General features: G+C 34.8%; 1 protein-coding gene across 1 annotated transcript; it reads left to right on the top strand.

Moving 5' to 3' along the window:
• The first annotated feature begins 1261 nt into the window (after positions 1-1261).
• LOC110804586 (ras-related protein RABA1f) lies at positions 1262-4633 on the top strand. The gene is made up of 2 exons (XM_022010189.2): positions 1262-1674; positions 3866-4633. The coding sequence occupies exons 1-2, from the start codon at positions 1454-1456 to the stop codon at positions 4296-4298; spliced, it is 654 nt and encodes a 217-aa protein (XP_021865881.1). The 5' UTR covers positions 1262-1453; the 3' UTR covers positions 4299-4633.
• The last annotated feature ends 8992 nt before the right edge of the window (positions 4634-13625 follow it).

Raw genomic sequence — 13625 nt, 5'->3', positions numbered from 1 at the left:
GAATAAATTTAGAACATGAGCTTGAAAATTTAGAACATGGTTGTATAAATTTAGAACATGGTTGAACAAATTTAGAACATGGTTGAACAAATTTAGAACATGGTTGAACAAATTTAGAACATGGAGAGTGTAAAAGTGTTTTTACCATAAGAAGTGTTTTTACATAAGGAGGTGTTCTTACCGGATCTCTCCCCTAAAATAATGAAATTACATATTAGATTTACGGTGAGTTTATCCCTAGTCTTGAAGGGAGTCTCGAGTTGAGTCTCAAGCCTAAATCTTGGGATAATATGGTAAAAGACTACATTAAGTCTTGAAGTGAGTTTGAAAATCCAAGACTCACTCAAAACTCACTTAAGACTCCACTTTTTTTATTCCTCCAAATCATGCCACATCATCAAACTTAATTTATCTTATTTCACCCAACTAAATTATTGATGGTTTATGTATTATTTTGTTTCATTTGCCTTTAAATTTATGTTCTAGATCTTTTGAATTTAATATGTTGTATTATTGTTTCTAATTTATACGGAACATATCTCAATTTCGAAATTAACATTTTTTTTTCATTTTTTTCTCGAATTATAAATTACTTTGTTTTAGAGCCGATCAACATGGGCCTGGCCCGTTGGCCCGACCTGACCCGGTCCGAAAATTACCGGGTGTTGGGCAGAAGGCCCGGCCCGACCCGATTTTTTTAAAAATATACGGCCTTTGGACAACGCAAAACAACAATTTTAGTTATAATTTGGCCCGGCCCGAAAGCCCGCTATTTTTAGCCCGAAATAGCGGGTCTTTGGCATACAAAATTTGCCCGAAGCTTGGCCCGGCTCGCCACGACATAATGGACAAATTTTTATGTTCTCGACCCGGCCCACTTTTTGATCGGGTCTACTTTGCTTATATATAAGAAAACATAGTTTCAATATTATTTGAAAAATGTACCAAAAAGAAAAGATATATACATAAAATATTTTAAGAGTTAGGTGAGTCTGAGAATAATGTGTAAAAATAGGATGAGTTTTATGTGAGTCTGGATAATGAAAAAGTCAGTGGAAAATTAATGTGACAGAGTCTAAAAATTGAAGGGAAGTTTGGGGATAAACTCACCCTTACGGAGTAATTACCAAAATAGTGAAATACGAGTGCAATTTGCAAAGCACTGTTATAAATTTCGAAACACCACGTACCAAGTCACGTGATGATAGAGAGAGAGAATCCATGACTACATTCTACAACAAGCCTTACAGGCTTACACCCACCCCACGATTTTGTCACAAGTCCTCTGTTTCCCACCCCTTTCCCTCAACCCCTCTTCCTTTCCTTCCCTTCCCAAAAAAAAAAATAAAACCCAAACAAACCCTCCATTTTCAAATTCCATTTCATATAATCTCCACCATTTTTTTACAGAGAAAACAGGAGCGAGAAAACTTCTCAAGGAAAAGGCCTAAAAATGTCGGCATACAGAGCAGACGACGACTACGATTACTTGTTCAAGGTAGTATTGATTGGCGATTCTGGTGTCGGAAAATCCAACCTTCTCTCTCGTTTCACCCGCAATGAGTTTAACCTTGAATCCAAATCCACAATCGGCGTCGAATTCGCTACTCGTAGCATTCATGTTGATGATAAGATTGTCAAAGCTCAGATTTGGGACACCGCTGGCCAGGAAAGGTATCTGCTCTTCTTCCTCTTTCCCTGCATTTTCAATATTTTATTTTCGCTTGCTTCTAATATTTTTGCAGTTTTTTTGAATTTTTTTGACCTGTTCAACGTGTTTATAGTCAATGACGTTTCCGAATTACGCGTTTTGTATTGCTTATGCATTTTAATTAGCTGTTGACTATTAATTTCTGCGGATTTAGGTTTCTTTTCGGGTTTGATTTTGCTCGTTTTAATTGATTTTGGCTGGAAAATGCGAAGAAGTTAATTGATTAGCTTCTTTTTTTTTATTTTTATTAATGCTGTAATCATAATTTGGGAATGTTTTTGACCTGCATGCGGATTATAATTTGAATTTGCTAAGTTGTACATGAGTGGAATGATCCGAGGCTCGGATAGGTGGACGGGCATTGATCGTCGAGCTGGAATTGATCTTAGATACATGATGCTCCTATTTGATTGTCTAATAAGGTGGTTTTGACTTGAGATAATCGGGGAATAGAATATGGGGATTTGGGAAGAAGGGTTTTGTAGCTAGGTTTGACTTGTGGCTTTGCGTATTCATGCGTTTTATTTTGTGCCGTGTTCTCTTGTTAAGTTGTTATGTGGAAAAATCATCTTGTAACGCAAGGATAAAAGTGTGTCGATGTTGGTAGGGAAATTTCATGTTACATCTATAGGAAGTGGGAGAACATGATGGGTTTATGACATAGCTGTGGGATGATATGATTCCTCTTATTCCAGTCTTCAGGGTAAGAATTTCTATTTTGTATATTTGTGTGTAAGGAAATTTGTATGGAAACGCAGTATGTAGCAAAGATTAAAAAAAAATATATGTATTTTTTCTGTCTGGATTCCGTTCATGGTTTACCGAATTTTTCATGTTGCAAAGGTATGAATTTCGCCTATCTTTGATAGTCACAGAAATTCAGAACTGTTCAACCGACCTTCGCTGCTTTAATGAAGAGTGTATAACACTGCTGACTTGCTGAGAAAGGAGGTCCCTCATTAAGATGGTAATAGTGGCAGGATTAGTGAAAAGATATGTCCGTCAGCCCATGATGATGAATGATCTCAATAGAGTAACTTTAAGGGTTAGAAGTAGGTAGAATCTGTTCATGTATCAATTTGGCTTATGCGAGTTCTGCATGCTCTTCGTAAATTAACATTAGCGAATGTTGGGATTGTATACTCAACTCATAACTAAGTTCGGAACGCTCTTTCATAAGGTGGATTGTTGCTATGGTTTAATTAAACCTTTACTTTTTCTGTTGGACCTTGTATGGTCAATACGTATGCTGTCTATTTATTTTTCAATTGAATCTGACAAAGTTTCTCTCGGTAAAGTTCTTGAGAAGTACAGAGGATCATCAAATATCTGATTATGTGATGTTAACTATTAACTATGAGCCTATGACAAGGTTATTTGTTCAAGTTGCTATTCATTATTGTCCATGCCTCTTGGGTAGTCGGGGATTGAGTGGCAAGTGACTCATAAAATCCGTTATTCATTGTTATTTTATGGGTTTCCTGTTGTTGTATAGGAAAGTTTCTTGGCTGATGTGTTGTACATATTTGCTTTTTTAATATCGAATCGTAAAGGATGACTGATTACTCATGTGCTGGATAGTAACTATCTCGTTTCAAAAGAAATTTGTGGATAGCTAGTTTGCTCTAAGAGATCCATACAAATTTCATAATACAAGTGCATAACTGTAGTATTCAATTTTCAACCTCAGCCGCAGCATTAGGCTTAAAGGTAACTTTTGACACCAATTAGATTAATGGATGGAGACCAACAACAGTAGTCTGACCCAATTGCAAGCAGGGTCTTGGTTTAGAAATTTAAAAACAAAATAAAACCACAGCATGTGGCATAATTCCACGCTCATGCATTCCCGTTCCCATTCTAAAACCCCTCCAAAGTCCAAACCCTTTGTTAGATGTAACTGAGAAAAGCCTTTTAACCAGACAATCAACTTGATTCACCTCAAAACGACAAGGTAATAAAACACATGTACTGAATTTGACACTAGAAATTTGTTGATCTTTTGGAATGATAGATCTCTATTGCTGCATAAGTTGATTGTAGAGTACCCTGCAATAGAGCCCCCCTATTATTTTTCTTGAAGCAGTTTGCAGTCACCTTAGTCCACCTCTACTTTTACAATGATGCTCATTCCTTGTCTCATGTTCATTGTAGGTACCGTGCTATCACTAGTGCATACTACAGAGGGGCCGTTGGTGCTCTATTGGTCTATGATGTGACCAGGCATGTCACGTTTGAGAATATTGAGAGATGGTTAAAGGAATTGCGAGATCATACAGATTCCAGCATTGTGATAATGCTTGTGGCAAACAAGGCAGATTTGAGACACTTACGTGCTGTTTCCACTGAAGATGCCAAGGCCTTTGCAGAAAGGGAGAAACTCTTCTTCATGGAGACATCTGCCCTTGAATCTTTGAACGTTGAAAATGCATTCAGTGAAGTCCTCACCCAGGTATATCATGTTGTCTGCCGCAAAGCACTTGATGCTGGGGGTGACCCAACAGCCTTGCCAAAGGGTCAAACCATTGATATCGGATCTAAGGATGATGTTTCTGAGGTGAAAAAGGTCGGTTGCTGTTCTGCCTGAGCCGGCTGTCAGCAAATTTTTGTAAAGTTCTCACAGAAAGGCCATGGGTTTTGTCAAAATATTCCAAGTATACATTTTTATTCATGTCAGGACTTTGAAGAGGGCAACAGAGGGATGTGCTTACTCTGGTTTTATGTTGGTTCTTCTTCCTATATTATATACATACAGACATACAGTACTGATAGCTTAGAAATGTTTTCATAATGCAAATTTTTGTAAAGCAGTTATTTCGATTTCCAGAAATTTTTATTGGCACTTGTACTAACACTATTTAAATTGGAAAAATGATGCCATACCGGATGCATGCACAGTAATACGGGTGATACTACAAGGCACTAATAGATCAACTTGTAAAACTTTTGTATAGACACATCACAATTGTAAAATTGTTTTGAAACAGAACAGGGAAAGACCCAACTGACCTGCCATGGAGGTAAAAGGCCTGCGGGTTGTGAACCTCTTTTCCCGGGGAGGTCGAAGAAGCAATGACGGTATCCTGGGAATATGATAAGCACTTAATTACCGTGCAAAATTGTGTTGCAAGTCAATAACATGGTATCAATGCATGTTTTGAAAATCTCAGACTAATTATCATCATTGAGCAAACACACAACATTGAGCATAACAAACTTTCCTCCAAAAGACTGAGTGTAACTAAATTCTTGTGGCTTAAGTTTAAGTCACCACAAAGATTTTGAATTTACAAACAACAATTGAAATGTATGCATGATGGTCACTGAATAATTATCACAATCATAAGACATGGTAACTCATCATTTGACTTACTTATTGTAGTAACCAACACATCCAAGCTCAATAGCTAATTGGATCACCAACATATCAGCAATCATTGTTTGGATCAGCTTGTAAAGGAGTTGTTCCACCCTAAAGAAAGTCTTGAATACGAGTCTTTGAAATACAACGATATTTTTTTGGGAGAGCTTCCTCCCAATTGAACTTAACCTGATTCGAATTCGAATTATTCGGAGTCTAATAGGCTCTACCTAAAATAATCGTCAGGAAAATCACAAATTTTAAATGGCGTAAACATGTCATAGGAGACCTATGCTTTGCACACGAGTTAATTCAAAGTAAAAGCATTCCTTTGGAAACATGTACAGTATGCCAAATTAAAAATCATGATTAAAGATTAAAGTTAAGTAAACTAATTCAAGCAATTGAATCATAATAAACTAAGACTTGTGATTTACTCAAAGCACAAAGTTCGTCTCATTAATCTAAGTAGCAAAATACTAAGTATATATAGAAAAAGTTTTCATATAAAAAACAAAAGTGAAAATTGATACTCAAAGTATATAGAAAAAGCTCTCATATCAAAAAAGTGAAAATTGTTTTGTTAACTTAACTAACTTGCACTAAATCTAATACTCCCCTTTTTTTTTTTAATTCACACTTATCATTTCCAGCCGTATTTTATTAGGAGTCACATTTCTATTTTTAGTAACTTTTCTACTCCACCTTCTATTTATTTAATATACGAAGTATCTAATTTCCTAGACACCATCACTACAATAAACTCCCTCTATACTTTGATTAAAATATTTTCCCATAATCTTTTTTCTATTTATTTATTATTCCCTCCCCCCACTTGCTTTATTATTTTTATTAGATTCAACTATCCTTCTTTAATATGGATGACGGTCAACATGTGACTCCTAATACAATACGGAGGGAGAATTGATGAACTTATTACATCGTATTTAGATTATGGAAGGTAGGTATGAAATTTCATAACAGAGTATGTAATTTTCTCCAATAATTTTAAGTCAAATAATAGTCATCTTATTTTCTTTTCTTTTCTTTTCTTTTCATTTCTTTTCAGGGATGAGCATTCAATCTGCATTCAATCCGTGTCCGAGTCTGATCCGAAAGAAAATATCCCATCCGAATCCGGGGAAAAAAAAATCTGAATCTATATCGGATTAAAAAGTCCGAATCTGAATGAATATGGATCGAATATTATTCTTGTTTTAACTCCAATGGATCTGACCCGAATCCACTCTTTCTCTCTCATTTCCTTCATCTCCGATTCTCCCCTCTATCGATCTCACTCCTCTGCTTCTTTGTCTTTCGTTTACAACCGTCACCTACGTACTTTACACATTCGCCTATGCAAATCAATCCTCAACCAACATCGCACCGTTACAAACCGAAACCGCCGCTCACAAACTCCACAAGCAACTACTTGGGTCACACCGGACACTCAGGATTATTCTTGTTTGTTTTTGTAAGATTTAGCATCAAGTTCTTTGTCAATACAATTTTTTAAGATATACGTTAAAGACTTAATGTTAACGATTAATTGAACATTTCAAAGGATAAGCTTATAGTTAAGTTTAAAGAATTGTTAATCATTCGGACTCAGAGGTCCGAAAGACCGTCGGATAATGATTTGGAGATAGGTAATTCGGAGTTAGATTCGGACTCGGATACTAGCTCGGTTTTACACTTCGGTCGGATTTGGATACTGTTGGGTCCGACCCTAGTTCGGTCCATTTTCATCCCTAGTAGTCATCAACTTATAATGCTTTCTACCCACAAAAATGTCAAAATTCATTCTAGAAATTATAATAAGGTTTTTTCTAACCATGTGTGTAGGTTAAACAATCATTGGTTAAATTATATTATTAAGAAATTAAGTATTTTCCCTATAGCTAATTGAGGTGAGATTTGCAACCTTCTTATTTTCATTAATATATTATCATAAAGGGAAAAGGAGGAAAACCAAAACTGGGTTAAAAAAGACGTTTAACAGTAATTTCAAAAAATTTAAAAAATATATACTTCTTTCGTTCCTTAAATATTGTATTATGGTTGATTTTTATTCTTCTAATAGACTACTTTGGCTCTTAATATCACAAATATGTATAAGTGAAAATTATAAAAAAATATTGATATTTGAAAAACATATCGATACGAATCTAACATGATCCCGCATGACAACAATTTTCTTACGTGTGAATCTCAATAAATGGCCAAAGTCATCGTGTGAATAGTGCTAAAATCAAAATGGTGCGATATTTGAGGAACGAAGGAAGTATACATCCTATCAAACACGTGTCTCTTACACATGTAAATACTACATTATGATACAGAGTATTTGAAGTAACAATACCGTTATTAATCACAATTCACAAGGGCTACAAACTTTAAACCATACGGTTATTGATTTGATCTATAAAAGGTTGTTGGCGTTATACGCGAAAAAGCAATAGCACCTTATCATGTAGGGAGAACAAAGGTGTCTAGGGGTACTGCCCTTAAAGGACGACTGGCCTTATTATGTAGACACCTCGCTCGTGAACGAGTAATTTGTAAGAAATCACCAAACACAACCTTTTTCATGACAAAGTTAACGTGAAATGAAATGCTTAAGAAAAAAGCACACAAAGTTAAACAAATATCATTGATTGACATGTAATAAAAAATTGGACAAACATTAAATCACGAAGAGATGCACCCCCATGGTTTGCTTGGAAAACACACTAACATAACTACCGGAAGTTCTTCAATACATGAGAGAATTCTACGAACTACTGCTACGCTAGCTACTGCTAGACTACTAAGCCTAGGGCTACACTAAGTGCTAGGGCTAAACTTAATTAAAGATAGCTATGAAAATTATGAAATGCTTTGTTTGTATGTTGTTGATTTCTTTTCAAATGCCGGTTTATGATGTATATATAACCCTAAGAGCCGGTTGAAGAGCGGTTTGTGGGAGAGTTAGATTTATCCCCATAATTTCTTGAACAGAGAAGAAAAACAAGGGTAATCGTGGCCACATCAGCCTTAGCTTATTCCACGTTTCTTGACCTCTTTGCATCTGGCGCTGAGAATTTGATCTTCTTGGGCTTGCGTCTCTCTTGGGCTTTTCCTTCATTAAGGTTGTTCTGTTTCTTCTTTTTGGGATATGACTCGATTGGGCCTGACTTTATTGTTGGGCCTTATCAATTTAGGGAACTTAGCCTACCATATACCCTTGTTAAGGGTAGGTTTCGAAATGCGAACAACAAATGCCTGAAGGAAATATGTCCTTGCTCCAAGTTTGCATTGAATTAGAAGCATGCGGTTCAGTATTAATTAAACAAGTTAACTATCTAGGGAGATCGAGGGATCTGAATGCCTAGCTAGAGTCCGCTTCAGCTCAAGTGGAATTAATATTATTAATGCCACAACTTACTATTGACTAAACTCGTAGAGTCACACAAATAGTACATGAACGGATCAAGTATTTAGGTGAATTTAATATTCAGTAAATTGTCTAATAATGGATATACAGAAATGGTGGATGTTGGTTTTAGTGGGAGCTAAACAAACCATCAAAAGGTAAAGACGAGAATATTTGTGTAAAACGAAGATATTACTGGAAGCAAAAATATGCGTATCGGAAAATATTATCGAAATTATAAATGTTACCGGAAATAAAGATATTGTCGAAATCGAAAATATGGTTCATATCGGAAATATAAATATTACAGAAGTTGAAGATACTATCGGAAGCGGAAATATGGTTCGAATTGGAAAATATTTTTGGAATAGAAATATTGTCGAAAACAGAAATATTACCCGAAACAGAATTGTCGAGATCAAAAATCTTGTCGGAATCGGAAATATTGTTCGACTCTGAAATATTACTGGAATCGGAAAATGAATCAGAAACGCGAAACTCGATCCATAAGCCGGAAGAACGGGCCAAAGGGTCGCGTGCAACACGGCCCGTGGAGAGCGTGTGCGCCCGCGCCAGCCAAGCGCTAGCGCATGGGCCAGGCCAGCGCCCATGGGGCACCGAGTAATCTCTAGCGCCCATGGGCCAGCGCAAGGCCAACGCTAATGCCCGAGGTCAGCAATCGCGTGCAAGCAAATGACGCTAACCCGCGTGCATAGCGCCAACCCAGTGTTTTACTTGTTCTTGTTCGGTTCGGGAGCAACTAGGGAAGGCACGCATCACATAGTATGTATACTAAATTATGTTATATGATTACGTGGGAATTAATTTGGATTCTGACTTTATGATTTTTCCGCATGAATTATATTGTTCATAACATAACATAACTAATATCTAATAAATTTTTAAAGTTTGTAATTGCAAGTTTATCCTATATTCATATTGGTTTAAACAGCAACGAGATACATATTCAATAACAAAATGAGACAAACATGTTCAACTACTAATGACTTAAGTCAACATAGTTAAAACAACGTAGTTTTCTTATTAGTTCGTTGGTTATAAGCTTATAATGTATTGAATTTGATCAACTTAGTTTAGTTAAGGGTTGTAAACGATTTGGGTTAAACGGGTTACAGGTTGTTAAAGGTTCGGGTTCAACATGTTATGGGTTGTAAACGGTTCGGGCTAAAATAGTTCGATTTGTAAACGATCCGGGTTGAAACAATTTGGGTTGTAAACGATCCGGGTTGAAACAGTTCGGGTTGTAAACGGTCTGGATTAAACGGGTTTTCTCGGGTTGAAACGGTTCGGATTGAAACGAATTAGGTAATTAACGTGTTTCAGATCCATTCGGTTCGGGAAGAAATGGTCCAAGTTACCACAGAAACGGTTTGTTATCGAGTTTTGGGTCTTAAGGCCCTGTTTAGTTCACCTTATTTCTCCTGATCTGATCTGATCTGAACTTATTTTTTCTGATCTGATCTGACCTGAACTTATTTTTTCTGATCTGATCTGATCTAGTTTGATCTGATCTGATCTGATCTGGTCTGGTCTGATCTGATTCTTCAGAATTAAGTTTAAACAAAAATCTACATTTATTAATATTAAACGACTTACGTGTAAAATAAATGTTACACAAATTTATAATATTGTTCTTATTTACTTGACTTTGCTCATGATTTAACTATTCCTTATATTAGATAGACCTAAACATGATCTAGGTAGATCGGTTATGATCTAGACATATAAGTTCTGATCTGGATATGATATGTACAGATCGGTTTTGATCTAGATGATTTGTACAGATCATTTATAATCTGGACATGATCTGTACAAATTAGTTCTAATCATGACATGATATGTACAGTTCAATTCTAATCTAGACATGATCTGGACATGATCTGTACAGATCAGTTCTGATCTGGACATGATCTGTACATTTCAGTTCTGATCTAGACATGATCTTAATAGATCAGTTCTGATCTGGACATGATCCGTAAAGATTAGTTCTGATCTAGACATGATCTGTACAAATCAGTTTTGATCTGGACATGATATGTATAGTTCAGTTCTAATCTAGACATGATTTGGACATGATCTATATAGATCAGTTCTGATCTGGACAAGATCTGTACATATCAGTTCTGATCTGGTCATGATCTGTACAGACTAGTTCTGATTTGGACATGATCTTTGCAGATCAATTCTAATCTGAACATAACCTGTACAGAGTCGATATCTAGACCAGTTATAATTTGGACATATCGATTCTGATATGGACATGATCTGTACAAATCGGTTTTGATCTGAACATATTGGTTCTATAAGGATCGGTTCTGATGTAGACAAGATCTTTGCAGATTTGAACATGATATGGACATGATCTGTACAGATCAGTTATGATCTGGATATTATCTGATTCTATCAGTTCTAGTCTGGATATATAATGGTTCTGATCTATAAAAATCAGTCCTGATATGGACATGACCTGATCATATCGTTTCTGATATGGACTTAATGGTTTTAATTTGGACATGATCAATTTGAATGTTTTGTTAATGTTTTTTATGCCTTTAATAATAAATTTTAATTGCACCGACAACAACATTATTTTTTTATTAAAGCAATAATAGTAATAAAATATTAAATATAATAACAATGATATAAACATATACCAATAATAATAATAATAATAATAATAATAATAATAATAATAAAATAACAATAATAATAATAATAATAAAAAAAAAAAAATAATAATAATAATAATCTGGTCTGATCTGATTTGATCTGAACTTATTTTTTCTGATCTGATCTGATCTGAACTTATTTTTTCTGATCTGATCTGGTCTGGTCTGATCTGATTAGATCTGAAATAAGTAATAAGATCCTGAAATAAGGTGAACTAAACAGGCCCTGTTTAGTTCACCTTATTTCTTCTGATCTGATCTGATCTGATCTGGTCCGATCTGATCTGAACTTATTTTTTCTGATCTCATCTGACCTGAACTTATTTTTTCTGATCGGATCTGGTCTGATCTGGTCTGATCTGATCTGTTCTGATCTGATCTGATCTGATCTGATCTGGTCTGGTCTGATCTGATCTGATATGATTCTTCAAAATTAAGTTTAAACAAAAATCTATATTTATTAATATTAAACGACTTACGTGTAAAATAAATGTTACACAAATTTACAATATTGTTATTATTTATTTGACTTTTTGCTCATGATTTAACTATTCCTTATATTATACTTCCTCCGTCTTTTAATACTCGCAACGTTTGTTAGTTTCACGTATGCCAATGCACAACTTTGATCATTTATATCTTAAATTCTCTTTATGCAAAAATTATAAAAAGTTGATATTTTGAAAATACACATTGAGAAGAATCTAACAAGATCCCACATGACTATGTTTTATCTTATATAAAAAACACTACGTACGAATAGTCAAAGTAGATTATATGAATAGCGGCAAAAGTCCAAACGTTGCGAGTATTAAAAAACGGAGGAAGTATAGACCTAGAGATGTTCTAGATAGATCGGTTATGATCTAGACATATAAGTTATGGTCTGGATATGATCTGTACATATCCGTTTTAATCCGGACATGATTTGTACGATTAGTTCTGATCTGGACATGATCTGTACATGATCAGTTCTGAGCTGGTCAAGATATGTGCAGTTTAGTTCTGATCTGGACATGTTCTGTACAGACCAATTTTGATCTGGACATGATCTGTACATATAAGTTCTGATCTGGACATGATATGTACAGACCAGTTTTGATCTGGACATGATTTGTACAGATCAGTTCTGATCTGGTCATGATCTGTACAGATCAGTTCTGATCTTGTCATGATTGGTAAAAATCAATTCTGATATGGATATAATCTTTGCAGATCAATTCTGATCTGAACATAATCTATACAGAGTCGATATCTAGACCAGTTATAATCTGGACATATCGATTCTGATCTGGACATGATCTGTACAAATCGGTTTTGATCTGAACATATTGGTTCTGTAAGGATCGATTCTGATGTAGACAAGATCTTTGCATATTTGAACATGATCTGGATATGATCTGTACAGATCAGTTATGATCTGGATATTATCTTATGCTATCAGTTCTGGTCTAGATATATAATGGTTCTGATCTATAAAAATCAGTTCTGATATGGACATGACCTGATCATATCGTTTCTGATCTGGACTTAATGGTTTTAATTTGAACATGATGAATTTGAATGTTTTGTTTATGTTTTTTATGCCTTAAGTAATAGATTTTAATTACACCGATAACAACATTCTTTTTTATTAAAGCAATAATAGTAATAAAATATTAAATATAATAACCATGATATTAATATATAATAATAATAATAATAATAATAATAATAATAATAATAATAATAATCTGGTCTGATCTGATCTGGTCTGATATGATCTGGTCTGATCTGATCTGATCTGGTCTGATCTGATCTGATCTGATCTGATCTGATTTAAACTTATTTTTTCTGATCAGATCTGAACTTATTTTTTCTGATCTGATCTGATCTGGTCTGGTCTGATCTGATCTAATTAAATCTGAAATAAGTAATAAGATTCTGAAATAAGGTGAACTAAACAGGGCCTTAATCGTCTTAATATTTTCGATTCGGTAAGGTTTCGGGTTGAATATAATAGGATCGGATCTGGTTTCGGGTTCCGGGTCGCTGGTCATTAACGGTTCTGGTTCTAAATAATCGAACTAACCCAATGGTTTTAACGGTTCGAGTTGAGAATTGACAGTACTTTAGTAACCACAATTTATGATTGGTTAACATGACCATGAGTATTATCTTCCACACTTGAGGACAATTAGATTTCGTCTATAAAAGGTACTTCCACGGTTCTTATTTATATGACACAATTATTTAGTCACGTTTTTCAATGGACGATTTCAAACATTAATTTCTTCAATTATAAATAAGAAAAAATGATAAAAAGTTGATATTTAAAAAATATTTATTGAGACAAATTTAACAAGACCCTACACGATTATGTTTTTTTATAAATCACAAAATGAAGTAAAGGAGATTGTGTGAATAATGTCCAAATCCAATTATGTCATATAAATAAGAATGGATGAA

Source organism: Spinacia oleracea, chromosome 4 (genome assembly GCF_020520425.1).
Source record: "Spinacia oleracea cultivar Varoflay chromosome 4, BTI_SOV_V1, whole genome shotgun sequence".
NCBI lineage: Eukaryota > Viridiplantae > Streptophyta > Magnoliopsida > Caryophyllales > Amaranthaceae > Spinacia > Spinacia oleracea.
Note: the sequence above shows the minus strand (reverse complement) of the source record. Positions and strands in the feature narration are given on the sequence as shown.